At 42.9% G+C, this 14,310-nt stretch overlaps 1 protein-coding gene across 1 annotated transcript in view; it reads right to left on the bottom strand.

The window, feature by feature from the left end:
- Positions 1-469: 469 nt before the first annotated feature.
- Positions 470-14,310, bottom strand: part of dennd4c (DENN/MADD domain containing 4C) — a 78,038-nt gene continuing 64,197 nt past the window's right edge. The window contains exons 22-33 of the mRNA XM_015344929.2: positions 14,075-14,215; positions 12,546-13,666; positions 10,996-11,188; positions 10,134-10,234; positions 8,894-9,069; positions 8,242-8,406; positions 7,568-7,751; positions 6,042-6,293; positions 5,581-5,698; positions 4,850-5,003; positions 4,423-4,487; positions 470-3,444 (exon numbers count right to left, since the gene is read on the bottom strand). Of these exons, the coding sequence (XP_015200415.2) occupies positions 3,308-3,444; positions 4,423-4,487; positions 4,850-5,003; positions 5,581-5,698; positions 6,042-6,293; positions 7,568-7,751; positions 8,242-8,406; positions 8,894-9,069; positions 10,134-10,234; positions 10,996-11,188; positions 12,546-13,666; positions 14,075-14,215 (2,807 nt within the window). The 3' untranslated portion in view covers positions 470-3,307. The remainder of the gene's footprint in view (positions 3,445-4,422; positions 4,488-4,849; positions 5,004-5,580; positions 5,699-6,041; positions 6,294-7,567; positions 7,752-8,241; positions 8,407-8,893; positions 9,070-10,133; positions 10,235-10,995; positions 11,189-12,545; positions 13,667-14,074; positions 14,216-14,310) is intronic.

The raw sequence follows: 14,310 nt of genomic DNA, 5'->3' as shown, positions 1-14,310 counted from the left end.
TAATCTACTTATTCTAAAAATGCTTCAGCAAATACAAAACCAGAACAAGGTCCACTCACCTGATGCTTCTACATCCTTCTCTTGTGAAGGACGAAGGAATTGCAGGGGGTAGTAATACAATGGACCTGAAGATCATTGGAAACGAATTGCATTATACTTTTTGGAACTGAACATTTAACAATTTAAAACGACCTTTTTTAAATACATTAACATCATAGTTATATGAATGAGTGTCATTAAGAGAAAATTAACTCCGCAAATCTCATGGGCAGCAGAAATGACTACAGGACAGAGAAACACAAGGCATAGGTCAGCTTGTTGTGTGTTTTGTGTGACATAAACCCATGGCACAATTGGACTTTCAACAGTAAAGCAGAAAAGAAAAAGGGAAAGCTTTTAGAAAGATAATCCATTTTCTACCTGTGTAGACAGATCCCTTCCCCATGAAAAGACGCCAGTAAGAGAAAAGTGTGTTAAACCAGAACGCTGATTTATTGCATTTCAGTTCTGTATAGACAAATTCACGTACACTAGACAGGACTTGGAAGGATACACTAAACATTTTCTGAAAAGAGGCGGCTCCACTATACAAATTCTAAAGAGCGCATCATCTCTAAGTGAAAGAAAAGATAAAATATACAATTTAATATGTGCTGGAATCACTTGATATCATGATGTTTCAAAAGTAAAACCAGCCCTGCATGGGCATTTTTATGTACAAATCCAAGCAGAGCAGTGCAATTTGACAATTTTAATAACAATATTCTCAACAACAAATAAAATCGATCGTTCACGCTTTTCCTGTTTCTAAGAATGGTTAACTACATTAATACACCCGAAGTGAGTGTCATGAGGGGATAGTTTGAGTATCCCTAAAACAGCTTTTAAAGATGTAATGGTACTCAACTTGATCACATGCTTAATGTTTGGACAGTCTAGCATGAACAGAAACACCTTGAATTTTGTCTTGCTTCAAGAAGCCAGCTTTCTGTCTCATTACTCTCTAATTTCCTCTTTACATACACACACACATACAAGCATATCTTGAGAGGAAAATAGACACTTTTTAGAAATTTCCTTGAGGGAGATCTGATCTCACGCCAGTTTACAGCCACTCCAGGACATGACTTGCCAAGCTCACAAACTACAGCAGAAACCCCTTCTAGGTTAAAATGTGAAGGTGCTGAAGAGATCTCAGCTCATGATAACATCTATTAGGTTTTCTGGCAATCCAACAAAAATCCAAATAGTGAAAAAAAGTTACACATTACCGCAATGCGTTTCTATTCCAAAGGCTAGACTGTCCCCAAAACCAACACGTGGACTGGTTAGGATCACACTGGTGTCAAAAGCTTTTAAAGGGGGAATTTCTCATTGTCTATAAATGCAATGTATAAAAAAAACTCCTTCAAGCAAGGAGGAGCTCATATGATCTCTAGAGCAAAGGCTCCCAGTTCTGGAGTCTGGAGGCCCATACAGCTGCTGGCTTTCCTTCCAGGTGAGCCTCATTACCCAACTGAAGCCTTGCTTGAACTAACAAGTCGACTGATTGGAATAATCTAGAGGTTTTTTTTTTAATCAAACATTTGGAAGTTTATTTTATTCATGAAATGCGATAGTTAAAAGGCAACCTCCAACATGCTGAAAAGCTGCAAACAGCTCAAATTCATTCTATTATGAAGTCAGTTAAGGGCTCAGTTGTGTCACTGAGAACTTTGCCGAAACAAAAACCTTGAAGTTTGCCGCCCTTCAAGGGCCAGGAGTGGCAGCTCCTCATCTAGTTTACCAAAAGCACTTTTTTTTTTTTGTCATGAAAACCATTTGATTTGCAGTTTAAAATCGATATGATTTGATTTTCAATTACACAGTTCATCGAACCCTCAGAAAAGTGACCAAGCTGCATTCTTCAAAACTAAAGCTTGCAGCTGCAGTTGGGTAAGAAAAAAATTCTTCCTGTTGGTCTCGTTATTAATGTGTTCAAGGGAAAGGGTGCAATTTCAGACAGGAATTGTACAGCAAAAAGCCCGATTGGAGGTACAATACTTGTAGAAGAGAACTGATTTTTTTCAGTAGTTTTTCTATTTAATTGTTTCCCTTAAGGTTCGCCTCTGCCCTTGGTAAAAACGGCCCTAACGCTCACAGTGATCAGACAATAAGGTCAGATTATCTCATTGACAAACTGTCTGTAACACGTACTGTAGGCAAGCAGTGCCGAGACAGGTAATGCACAACACGAACTTGAGCTGGAATGTTCTTACAAATCAGACTGATTGTCTACAGGTACAGTCAGTATTTGTTAACTTAACAGTCTACTCAACTCCACTCCCCATTCTACTTGAGTGTCCACTACACTATATACAACAGTATAAAAATATCTCCGGTCCCTCTCCCTCAATCAAGTAATAGAAAACTGAAGGTGCAGTGAACACTGCAGAGAGGTCACTTTCTTAAGACTGAATCTTGTACACAACTAGAAGGGAGAAGGCGAGAGCTCTCATTGAAAAGGCAACCCTGGTTCAGATTCGTTGTCAATAAAAAAAAAAATACAAAAACCATTCGACGCCAATGGAAAACCACCAAACAGCCATTCACATGAAAGTGCAAAATATTTTTTTCAGGCCTTGCTTTCTTATTATTTCTAATTGCGTAAGGTCCATCGCGAGTTTAGGGACGTGAAGCTTCAGTGATATCTTGGTCAGGAGTTAGAGGTACAGCCATTGTGACTCTTCACATGTATTTTAGAGAATGTGCACACTACCAGGAGGCTCCTCAAAAAGCAAGGAAATCAAGGAAAAACTCACTCTAACCCAGTTATAATCCCATGCTGGAAAAGAATGTGCTGGATTTTTTTTAGTTAAAGATTCATCTACCTGTTGTCCTTTGATGATTTGCTTGGGAGGTGAAAACACCTGCTTTTGAGTTTATTACTAAAGAAAAAGTTATTTCTTCAAAGAGATTTTATTCTATACGGTAATACATCTAGAAGCACAGGGCAACTAGAAAAGCATGATTTATGACATTTTTACAACAGAATTTTTTTTTCTGTAGGACCAACAAAAGAACGGTTTCAAGTCTAGGTTGATGATGACGTATATTGTAATGAGGCAGAAGCAAAAGGTTTCACTAAAAAAGTACCATCTTTGTCTATCTTTGGGTGATGTTCCAGACTTTTCAAAATAATTCAACAAGTATTATCTCCCTCCACCTGCCCTGAGAGGGTAGGGGCTCCGCCATTGCCCTGCACTGGTCAGCGCCAGGCCGATGTTGCTCTAGTGGTTCAGTTCCTTCAGGTCCAGTCACAACCTTGTCAGATGACTGGGGCCCCAAAGCACTTCTGGCACCACTGGACGCTGTTGCTGGGTGGAGCATCGATCCTGTCCAGGGCTTTCAGCTGCTCAGGGCTGAGCTTATCATAGGCCACCTTGTACTCACGGTCAAAAGCCTCTGGAAACAGAAGAGATTTCGACACTGGGTGAGTTTAATGGAAGAAGGAACGGCACACACTCGTGAAAATGGGTCATGACAAAGGAAACACATTACGCGAAACACCTGGAAACCGAGAGGTCCGGAAGATAAACGTACAAACGTACACGAAACAAGTGAAAGGCTATTGAGGTATTGAAAATGTTGAGAGGGACTAAAAATCTAAGTCAAGCCAGTGCTTCTGATTCAATACAAACACCAGGCTTGGAGGACATTAATGGGACCACAAGGTCTCAGTGTTGAAGAAAATCTGCAGAATGGATAACTCTGGTGAGGTAAAGTAAATCTTATTTTTTTATTTTGAACATTGTTAAAATGAAAAAGACTTCATTGTGGAGATATTAAAATTTAGGGTCTTTTAAATTCAGCCAAGATCCTGTAAAGATAGAGCTTGACGATTTAGCATCCGCAGTCACTGAGGATAAACCTGTCCTTGCTTTGTGTACTAGCTGTATTGTTGAATGAAGGTACTTCAGGTGAAGTAGGATAGCTTGATGGTATGAAAGTTGGCACTACTTCCTCGCAGCTCCAGTGTCCTGGGTTTAATTCCAGTTTGGGACAGCTGTTTGTGTGGGGTCTGCATGTTCTCCTAGATCAGTTTGGTTTACTGCTGACCTCTCAAAGACATTGTTAGGTTAGGTCTGTTTGGGCATTCTGAACTGTCTCTTTTCTAGGTGTGGAGGATAAAAACAACGATTCTCCCAAAATGTTTTATGATAGCATAATGTAACCAAGATCAAGTCCGTTTTCAACATCCCACCACTTCAAAGCTATATAGAAATACATCATTCTGATGAATGCCTGTTCATTATTTAACATATAAAACAGAGCAATATGGAGATGCAATAACTACATGAATAAATATAAGAAATAAACTGGAATATGGAGAAGCATGGGAAATACCTGGGAATCTCTCTTAAGATGCCATTAACAACTCACCTATATCAATATTCTCTCGTCCCAGAGACACCAGAGATAGAAAGAGGATCTCTCTGTAAATACTCCTGAAACACAGAAAACAAAGGGAATTCATCAAGAGGTTGGGCGATATGGGACATTTACCAAGACTCCTCCTTAAGCTGACTATATTCCTTACAGAGGAAACTTCAAATTCTATTTCATACCAAGTCCCTATGATTAACTTAATAAAATAATGTCTACAATTCAATGCTATGACATTGGTTAACACACAGTAGTCCTAACTGGTCTTAGATTCGTCAGATTTCTCCCATAAAAACCATCATCCATTAGTTCAAACTTACTTCAGGGCTTGCTAAACTAGATAGGTCTGTTGTCTCCTGATTACAGGCTCACGAAACCAATGAAAACTGAGTGTCTAGTCCTGTGGTGATACATTAGTTCTGACCTTTGGCGTTTGTTATCCGGACGTTTCTTGATCTCTCTCAGGAGGAGGCCGATGGGCCCATAAACATCATTAACCTGGATGTTTCTTACAATGGTGTTCAACAGAGTCCTGATCTCCAGATGGTCCGCTGGTGACAAGGAGCCCTTCTTTTCCACTGCAACAGGACAGCAACAACAAACACAGGCTTTAGAACACAACTGCTTTAAAAAACATAGTAAAATCAACTACAAAACTGAATCTTTCTTTAAAAACAGAAACCCCCGCCCTATGTTTTGTGCCAAAATGTTGCCCTTTTTATGATCACCCCTGTTTTGCAGACATCCTATGCACAAAAATTCAGTCAAACACATGCCATCGTACAGACCCAACTCTCAAAATTTAGATCAAAACCTACAGTAGTTTTAAGCCAATGTTACTTTTTTCCTTTTTTAGGTTTGCAAGGACGGTTATTTTCACATCTGCCTTCACTTCCCATAGCAAAGACTATACATGCAGCCCTTTCTACTGCAAGTACCAGTCTAGGACTTTTCCACATCTCCATAATAAACTGTGAAGTACAGCCAAGAAAAGAAAAAACCTTAACAGGAACAGAGGTACTAAGAGAGGTGGCACTGGTAAAAACCAACACATGTCTGTTATTTTGTACACTTAAAGAATATTTGGATTGTCGGTGAAATTGCCAATGCAGGTTTAGCTGATGGCAGTGTGTGAAGTTAGTGAGGTGGACTGACAGAGACTTCTCCAGCGCAGGTACAGTGGCTCCTCGGGATCCTGGTGCAGGTTGATGTTGTCCCACAGCAGTTGCACGTACACCTGCTTGCTCTCCTGAGACAGGGAGGTCACAGGGAGCTGCCACAAGACAAAAGGCACACGGCACAGTCAGCAGCTTCTACACAAACACAGGGGCGCTGCTTCTGGTGTCTGCACTGCCTGGGACACACCTTTGGACACTGATGTTTTTACTCCTCCACGTTTTTCCTCTTTTCTTCATTGTTTGCCAGAGCTATGCAAACTTTCCTTCACAACCATAACCCAAATGTCTGTTTACATAGTACAGGACTGTACTTTGTGCATGTTAACCGAAGACTAGCAGTATTATTCCAAAGTGGGGGAATAAGACCCCCGTCCTGCTGTCTGCTCTTTCGATGGGGGTCTAAGAAGACATTCACCATACAAGACGTTGGGGTCTGACCTGCACTCCGTTGTTACAGTGCTCTGAGGTGAGGATGAGGCCAGGCAGGAAGCTGGGCAGATCCAGTCTCCTGAAGTACCACACCAGGTTCCAGAAGATGATGGGGTGCTGGTTCAGGAACTTGTGGGTGTAAATGACCTGGTCTCCCTCGTTTTCTAGCAGGGACTCCAATTCCTTGCGCAACACCAGGGGGCTGAGGTAGGGAACAGACACGGGCAAGGGGTTCGGCCTCCTTTCCTGACCTAACGTGTCCTGGGAATAAAATAATATACAACCCTTTTTACCAGACTGGTCACGAAAAAATAAAAACCTACAGTACAGTACTTGCACTTTAACATACACCAACTGTTTGCCTCAAAACAGTTATTTATTGACACCTTGTTCAGATGGATATTACAATTTTGCTTCCTGATTAATTGCATACCTGAATTCCTGCTGCCTACTTTGAGGAAAACAGGAGTATTTGGATTGAGAATTGGTAACTAAATGGAAAACGTGATTCTGGAAGGCTGCAGAGATCTGTACAAGGACCACTGCTCTTCTTAATTCAGTTCAACGATCTGGAATCCTGAACAGGTAGTATACTAGTCAAATGTGCAGATGAGACCAAATAAGTAGGACTAAAAACACTGTAGAAGCAGCAAATGAAATTCAAGAGGATTTAAATCACATTTATGACTGGACAAATACCTGTCAGATTAAGTTTAATGTACAGTGCAGAATTTGCATGTAAGTAGTAAAAACATAACTATAAATACAAAATGGGAAATGGAAGTTTCTTATGGAAAAGACCTTGGTGTTTATATTTTACATAACATATCATTTACATTTGCTAGACAATGTAGGGAAGTAATAAAAATGCAAACAAAATTCAGGTACATTCAATTAAAAGTGCAGAATTTAAATCAAGTGATGCTGTCTACAAGTTTGAGAACAATTGTTCACTGTGTAATAGAATTGCTAGAATTCACCCAGATGAGGGAGTGTCCTGCACTGACAGGCTGAATTACCAGAACCTTTTTAGTCTTAATGTGGGGACCCGATACAAGTATTCAAAATCCTTGATGCTGACAAAGTCAACCTAGAAGATTTATTCAGAACGAACAATGAAACATAAACAAAGGCACAAGTGGAAACTATGTGGTAGTGCACTTAAAACTGAAAGCACTTCTTTATCTATAGGGTTGTGGCAGTGTGGAACAAGCTACCCAACCATTTGGTTGAAGCCAGTTCTTGGGCTTTTTTTAATAAGTGAGAACCTTGGATCAATTAAGTACTAACTACCAAACAGGTTACCAGGATAGCCTCCGCTCCTTTGAAAGCTTTCTGCAGTTTTAATATGTATTAAAATCTCTAAAAATCACTGGAAAAACCTGTAGAGTGTTATACTTCACTTACAGTCTTCAGTCGTTTCAGAGACAGCTTTGTGTTATCGCCTGTGATGATATGCGCTCTACAGCTGAAGTTAGAGGGCAGTGTTGGCTGTATCGGGCCTTGCTTGGGCAAACGGCGGATTGGCAGCTCACCGACACCTCCTGCAGGCTGCTGGGAAGGCTGGCTGTAGAGACGCTGTGGGAAGGATGCTGGGAGAAGTCCATGCTCTGCAGCGGCCCCCCGACACTGTTGCTGCGAGTCAGAGATGTTCCTCGCTTGACAGCCGGCCTGTCGCTCAGCCCCAGTGGCTCTGTCCTGACCCCGAGAGTCCCCTCGCTGGGGGCAGACCCACATCGGAGACAAGTCAGCCCTGACCCTCTACAGGACCGGACACACGTCTGTTCTTCTAAGCCTTTCTAATCTCAGCGGCACTGTTTTACAGACAGTACACTGACAGACGTCGGACAGACAAAATCTGCTGAAGCTGAACTTGTCTATAAACTCAGAAATGCCTAGACTTCCCCTGAGATAACGATTTAATACACAAATAGTAAAAGAAAGTAAAAATATACACATAGGCATATAATTAATGACTGAAATATTGTTTTGTGTTTGTATACTTCAGCAAATACACATTTTGTATATTTATGAGAAAAAAGGCAAAAGAACAATTTTCATTGACTGTGTTGATTGCAGCCTTTAAAAAATAAGTCAAAAGATTCATAAAGCATATATATAGCTTTTACTCCTATAATAGTGTTTTGGGGCTGAAAAACATCATTTGTGATTTAATGGAAAAACCCAGATCCCCCTCAGTGCCAGGTACCTGTTCTGTTCGGCAGCATTCTGTCCTGAGACCCCCAGCGGACCATCGTTTAGGGGGTCTGCAAAGCTGATGAGGTCACCAGCAGGAGCAGGAGCCCCAGCCGTTGCCATGGGGACACTGTTGCTGTGTATGCTGTCTCCGGAAGAGCTGGGCTTCAGGAAGAAGCTGTAAAAAAATTATCAAGCCTCTCAATTATTGTTTTAAAACATCACACAGAAAAAATGGAAAAAAGAAATAACACATTTTGTTGTGCAGATCATTCTATTATTCATGATTTCTGCATTAATGTACCAGAAACACCCACTGAATGTGAGAAATGTTGCAAGTTAAGGCAAGGGTAGCAAGATTTTTTTTTAATGGACAAAGTTGCAAAGATTTGATGAACTGTAATCAGTTAATCTTAACAAAAAGACCTCCACTGTGTGGTTTTGCAATTGTTAAATGTTACTCTTTTTATTCTACCACAATAGAAGCAGGCACCTGAAGCCACACTGTTTAATGCTTTAAAACAAGACAGTATGTACAGGAACAGAGCTACCAGGGAAATGTGGGATTTGCTAAAAATGGAAAAAAAAGGCCTTTTGTGATGGAAACAGATTTGGTGATTACTATTACAGATGCCAGGCAATGTACACAGACAAAACAAGCTCACCTTGCAGTGCCTCTGAGGTCCTTAAACTCGATGTTAAGCAGAGGCAGGAAAGTGCTTTGACAGAAGGGGCAGGTCGTGTTCAAATTGGAGTCATCTGCTGTCCAGCCAGCCATGATCTCCTCATCGTACACCAGAGCCTCGCAGGCGCGGCACTGAGAGCAGCTGGACATCAGCACCTGCAGGGGGCGCAACACCAGCTGAGGAAGGGGTGCCTAGAGGTCTAGCTCTGTCATGTCTGCTTCGCCAGGAAGGGAAGGCAAAATTCACAGCAAGCAAACTGTGCAGAAATTGCAGACTCTTCAATTATTTAATTCATGTTGTGCTTCACAGTTTATTTATAACTACATCTGCTTACATGGTGTCTGGAGGTTGTACAGTTTTACTAGGAAGCAGTTTCAGAATATCTGAAGCCAACCACCTTTAAACATGAAGCATATTTGCCTGTACCTGAGCAACTACATCTGACAAAAAAACTGGACATAAATGCCAAAATGGGAAAATTTTCAAAAATATATTTTGTATTTTACCACCCTAATTACACTTAAGACATAAGATATAGAGTTTTTTTTCTGGTTTGGTAGTGCAGATTGCTTGATACTATATATTATTACAGTGTGTAGGATCATAGCAACAGGATTTGACTGACTAAGTCCTTCTATTTTTAAAATGTTTCTGCAAAACTATAAAAGCAGTCTTATTGTTGACTGTTTATATAATCTACACATCCTGCATAAGTAATAATTAGCTCCAGTAGAAGAACTGCAATTAAGCAGTAACAAAATTATGGCTAGCATTAAATTGTAGTGTTTTGTGAGGTACAGTGTTTTCAAATGCTACAAGACAGGATGCCTGTCAAGACAGACTGGTCTTGAAACAACACTGTCTAACTTGTCCCTGCTGTCACTTCATTATTTTCATAGATAATGACTATGAGAATATCAGGGTATTTAAGAACCAGTGCACCGTGTTTCAATATGACTATACGTAGGCCTTTTATACCTTTTCCAACAGGAAGAAGGGGAAGAGTTCGAACACTCTGGAGTCACAGTTACCTTCGTTAGCGGACACTGAGGGAATGCAATTTACTCCAAGCAAACGTAGCCCACTCCTTTGCTTTCCTCATTATTACCTGGACGGGTACTAATTTAAATCGTTCTTCTTACGGTGACTCTTACGGTAAGTGGACATGCGATTTCATAAAAGCGGGGTTTCTACCCCGGCAGCAGGCTGCCTGTCTCACCTCAAGCGCACAGTTCTGACAGATGCTGGAGGTGCTGGCGTGATGCGAGCTCTGCTCGGACTTCTCCGACTCGGGGCCTCTCGCACACCGCGGCGCCGCGCCTGCGCACACAGGACGGATCTGCTGTTACCACACAGCGCACCACGAAAACAACCACAATTCACTAGCAGTTTGCTTGGTTGTGTTGCACCACAGCTTACTGCTTGCAGTTGTTCCTCTACAAAGACACTGAAAAAACCTGAAAGGGCTAGGAAATATGTGTACAGAGAATGAAAATTATACATGTTGAAAGCTGAACAAATGCACGATGTCTGAAGCTAAGCTCCGCCTAGTATGTTTAAAGCGTTTAAAGAGGGTTGCAATTTTGGGAAAACACGAATTAGCATTCTCCACAAATTCTTTGGCATTCTGCTCATAGAGACCTGTCATTACTGATGTGAAGGGCAATTCAAGGAGAAAGACAGACTAACAGAGACACACAGCAAGTACAAAAGCAATGCAACTTGTACAGAAGTAATATATCCCAATTCCTGAAGGCAGTAATGGAGTGTCTCTGATGAATAAAGACAATGACGGTGATTGCAAAAGCATTTGATGACTGGAGAGAAAGGCCCTTGTCGCAATTTATGTCAATCCTTGCCTAACAAGCTTCGTCTGACAGGGAAGTGTGAATTCTTCTGGTGTCTGAAATATAAGTGGAAAGGAACCTTCAATCCTCAATTTCTTGAGGCCATTCACTGAGCGGGCCATTTCCAACATTCTAGAAAGTTCTGGTAATAAAGTGTGAGTGTGATTTTCTGACTGGCAGTCGGCACGCTGGCGAGAGAGTATCTTGTAGCGCGAGAAGACGAGGGCTGCTCACAGGCAGGATGATGGAGTCTCCCCGTGTCGCTGCTGCTGCTGCTGCCCAGGCTGGTGCTGCTCTGCGTGAGCCCGTTGGAGGCCAGGCCAGGAATCGCCCCCTTGGGGGCAGGACCATTTGCCTCGCTTCCGGACAGGAGGTGTTCCTCCAACCCTGCCGGGAAACTGCCTTCCTCTTGGAAATGGTCTTCCTGCTGTACGTGGGAAGAAAGACATGAAGGCAATTACAATGCTGGATCCGGAGAAGCATAATAACACAACACAAGGAACTACTTGATTATATTATTGCAAAATAAAATCATCCCCTGTATTTACATATGTAGTACTTTTCATCAAGGGACCCAAATATCTTCAGATAAACAAGTTAAGCCCTTTAGGCATCAATGAACTGAAACAGCCATTCTGGGCAACGAATGGCACCCGTTATACTCCACTCCGCTACACAGCAGGTCAGGGAGAGAAGTGAGGATATTCTTCACTCATTGGGTTAAGGAGAAACTGTGGGAAGTCAGAGTGGAGCCCAGAGTTTCAAGCCCAGAGTGGAGTTTACCCAGGACACCGGGGATAAACACCTCTACACTTACGAACAATGCCACTGGATCTTTAGTGAGTAAGACCTTAGTTTAACATCTCATCCGAAGAAGCGCACCTCTTACAGCACAGTGTCTCTGGCCACCGAACTGGGCCATTGATCTGAAAATTCTGCTCCAGATGGAGGAGCACAACCTACAGTTCACCAACACCACTTACAGCAACATCTTTGGCTTCCTTGGAAGTCTCCTATTAAAGTCCTTACCAGGCTCAGTCTTACAGTTCATAGCTTCTGAGATGTGACAAGATCAGACTACTTGGTGGTAAAGTGTATTATCTATATAGTGCAATATGGCTTTACAGGTAATAGAAAGACAATATTGCACCAGGTTAACATGGTGAGTCCATTTCTCTCTTTCAACTGGCTTTCACTTCTGAGACTCATTCTACAAAACAGGGATAGATCACAATTGAAGTATCTTGAATGATGAAATGCAGATTCAGTAGTTTTATTTACTATTCAGTAGTAAAAAAACACCCATATGTCCAAAAAATACATTTCCAGTATATCTCTTGGAAATAATACACAGGGCTCTGACTTTATAAAATCTCATAAAAGATGAATGTATTTTTGAAAGCCATGACAAAAAAGTGATCACCCTTCACATTTCATTTGAGACAAGAAAAATATCACTAAAGAGGGAAATGAGAATCTGTGATCATTCCTAAAGGTGTGCACAAAATGCAGTACTTTTTTTGAGATGTTCAACTCTTACAAGTCTGCTAATGCAATTGTATTGTATAAAAGGAAAGCACAGGGATGTAGTTCCCTGTAGGAATTAAATTCTATATGGTATTTAAGGAAATTCAACATCAGTGTCTCATTCAGTAGCCTACAGTATTGGCAGATCATTTGCTGTTACATGTTTGGATTATATATGACAGCAAACCAAGATCCTAAGGCAAAAAAATGGAAGATTTCTTAAGCAAAACAGAAACACACTACTGTACTGAACTCACCTCATCGTCTGAGTAGGAGTAGGCTGAAGCCACAGCCCCCCACACTTTGCTGGCAACATTGGCAGCCTGCTTCATGCCCGACTTGAGCACGTCCATCTTGGGGCCAGAGAGCAGAGTGTCCATCTTGATGCCGGAGATGGTGTTGATGACAGATCCTAGAGAGCCGTGCGGGGAGGAGCGCACCAGGGCAGTGAGGGAGGACGAAAGCTGATTCTGGGCCTGACTGGAGCTCTTGAGCTTTGCGGAGAAGGTCTTGGACCTGGCCACAGAGTGGCTAGGCTTTAGAGGGTCAGTGGCAGAGCTGGGTTGCTCCACAGCGGCAGAAGGCAGGCTGCACCTGCGCTCGGGGGCCTTGCCCGACCCGGACTGAGCTACTTCCTCCTTTGCTTCGCCCTGGTGTAGCTCCATGCTGGAGGACTTTGTGCCCAGAGGGCTTTTGAGGTTCATGTACATCTCAATCTCATCAGCCAGGTTCCTGGACACCACCAGGGGGACAGCCCTCTCGTCACTTTGAACCGAGATAGTGTCTGGGCTCTCAGAAGCTAGCAGAGACAAGGGGTCAGCTCCCACCTCCACATCCTCCCTCTCTACTGCCTTGGAGTATAAACTGCCCCTCTTAGTGGAGTCCCTCTCTATAGATTCCCCCCTCAGAACCACTACTGGTCCCTTCCCAGAGAGGGCTGACCTATCACACGCTGCCCCTTCAGAGGCATTGTCCTCGGTAAGATCTGGGAGCACCGGGGAAACACTGCTCTCCACTGAAAGCTTCTCTACAGAATCCTGTTGCTCCTGCTGCCCATCCTCCATCCCCTGGACAGATGAACTGTCCGATGATGGGGCTTTGATTCCAGAAAAGGCAGCAGCCAGGATTTTGGCATCTGCTCCCATCTGTATGGCGATCTCGTCGACGTTCATTTCCAGGCTCCCCTTTTTGAGCAGCATGCCCGCCCGGCTCTCTGCGCTGAAGCTGCAGCTCCGCTCGGAGAACGTCTTCTGACGCTGAAGGTGCTGCTTGGCCCCCGTTTCGCCCGGGCTACGTGGTGGGAGAGAGTGGCCCTCCTCTGCGAAGACCACGTCCTCTCCCACGCTCTGGGAGGAGAAGAGCGGCCCAGCGGCACTGGCTGAATGAACAAGCAGGAAAAACCATTAGAAAGTCTTTAATGAAAATATTCTGTGAATGCAAATAAAAACATCTCTGTAAAATATTTCAAGACTGCCTGTAAATGGCTGCCCAATAGCTGTTGCCTTAAGGTAATTCAATAAAACCTGTATCCAGGTCTACAAGTTTTCTGGTAGCACACTTTGAGAATTATTAGATTTTAACAAGCTTGTGTTAATTGTAAAGGTCTGTACTAGCTAAAACCAAGATGCAGTGACACCAGATTGCAAATGCTTGTTTCGTATTCATGCAACACAGACCAGGCTTTCAACAGTGGAGTCACTGCCCAACGAGTCCTACTGATGCACAAAGTCAGTGTGTTTCCTAATTAAGATGCTGCTCTAGCATGACGGACACAGCTCTCACACACCAGTGCTCCCTCTGCCGGCACTGCTGTCCAGGCTCCCAGTTGACAGCTTCACGATACTGTGGCCCGAGGTCGGCAGATCCACAGGGCTTGGGGGACTGGCTGTGGCCGCTGAGGGGATCTGGGAATCAGCAACGTCCTCACCTGTAAACAGACAGAACTCTTATTAACTAGAGCAGTGGCTCTCAAACTGTGGTACGCGTACCGGCAGTGGTACGTGGAGTGCCGCCAGGTGGTAC

This window comes from Lepisosteus oculatus, chromosome 1, assembly GCF_040954835.1.
Source record: "Lepisosteus oculatus isolate fLepOcu1 chromosome 1, fLepOcu1.hap2, whole genome shotgun sequence".
NCBI lineage: Eukaryota > Metazoa > Chordata > Actinopteri > Semionotiformes > Lepisosteidae > Lepisosteus > Lepisosteus oculatus.
Note: the sequence above shows the minus strand (reverse complement) of the source record. Positions and strands in the feature narration are given on the sequence as shown.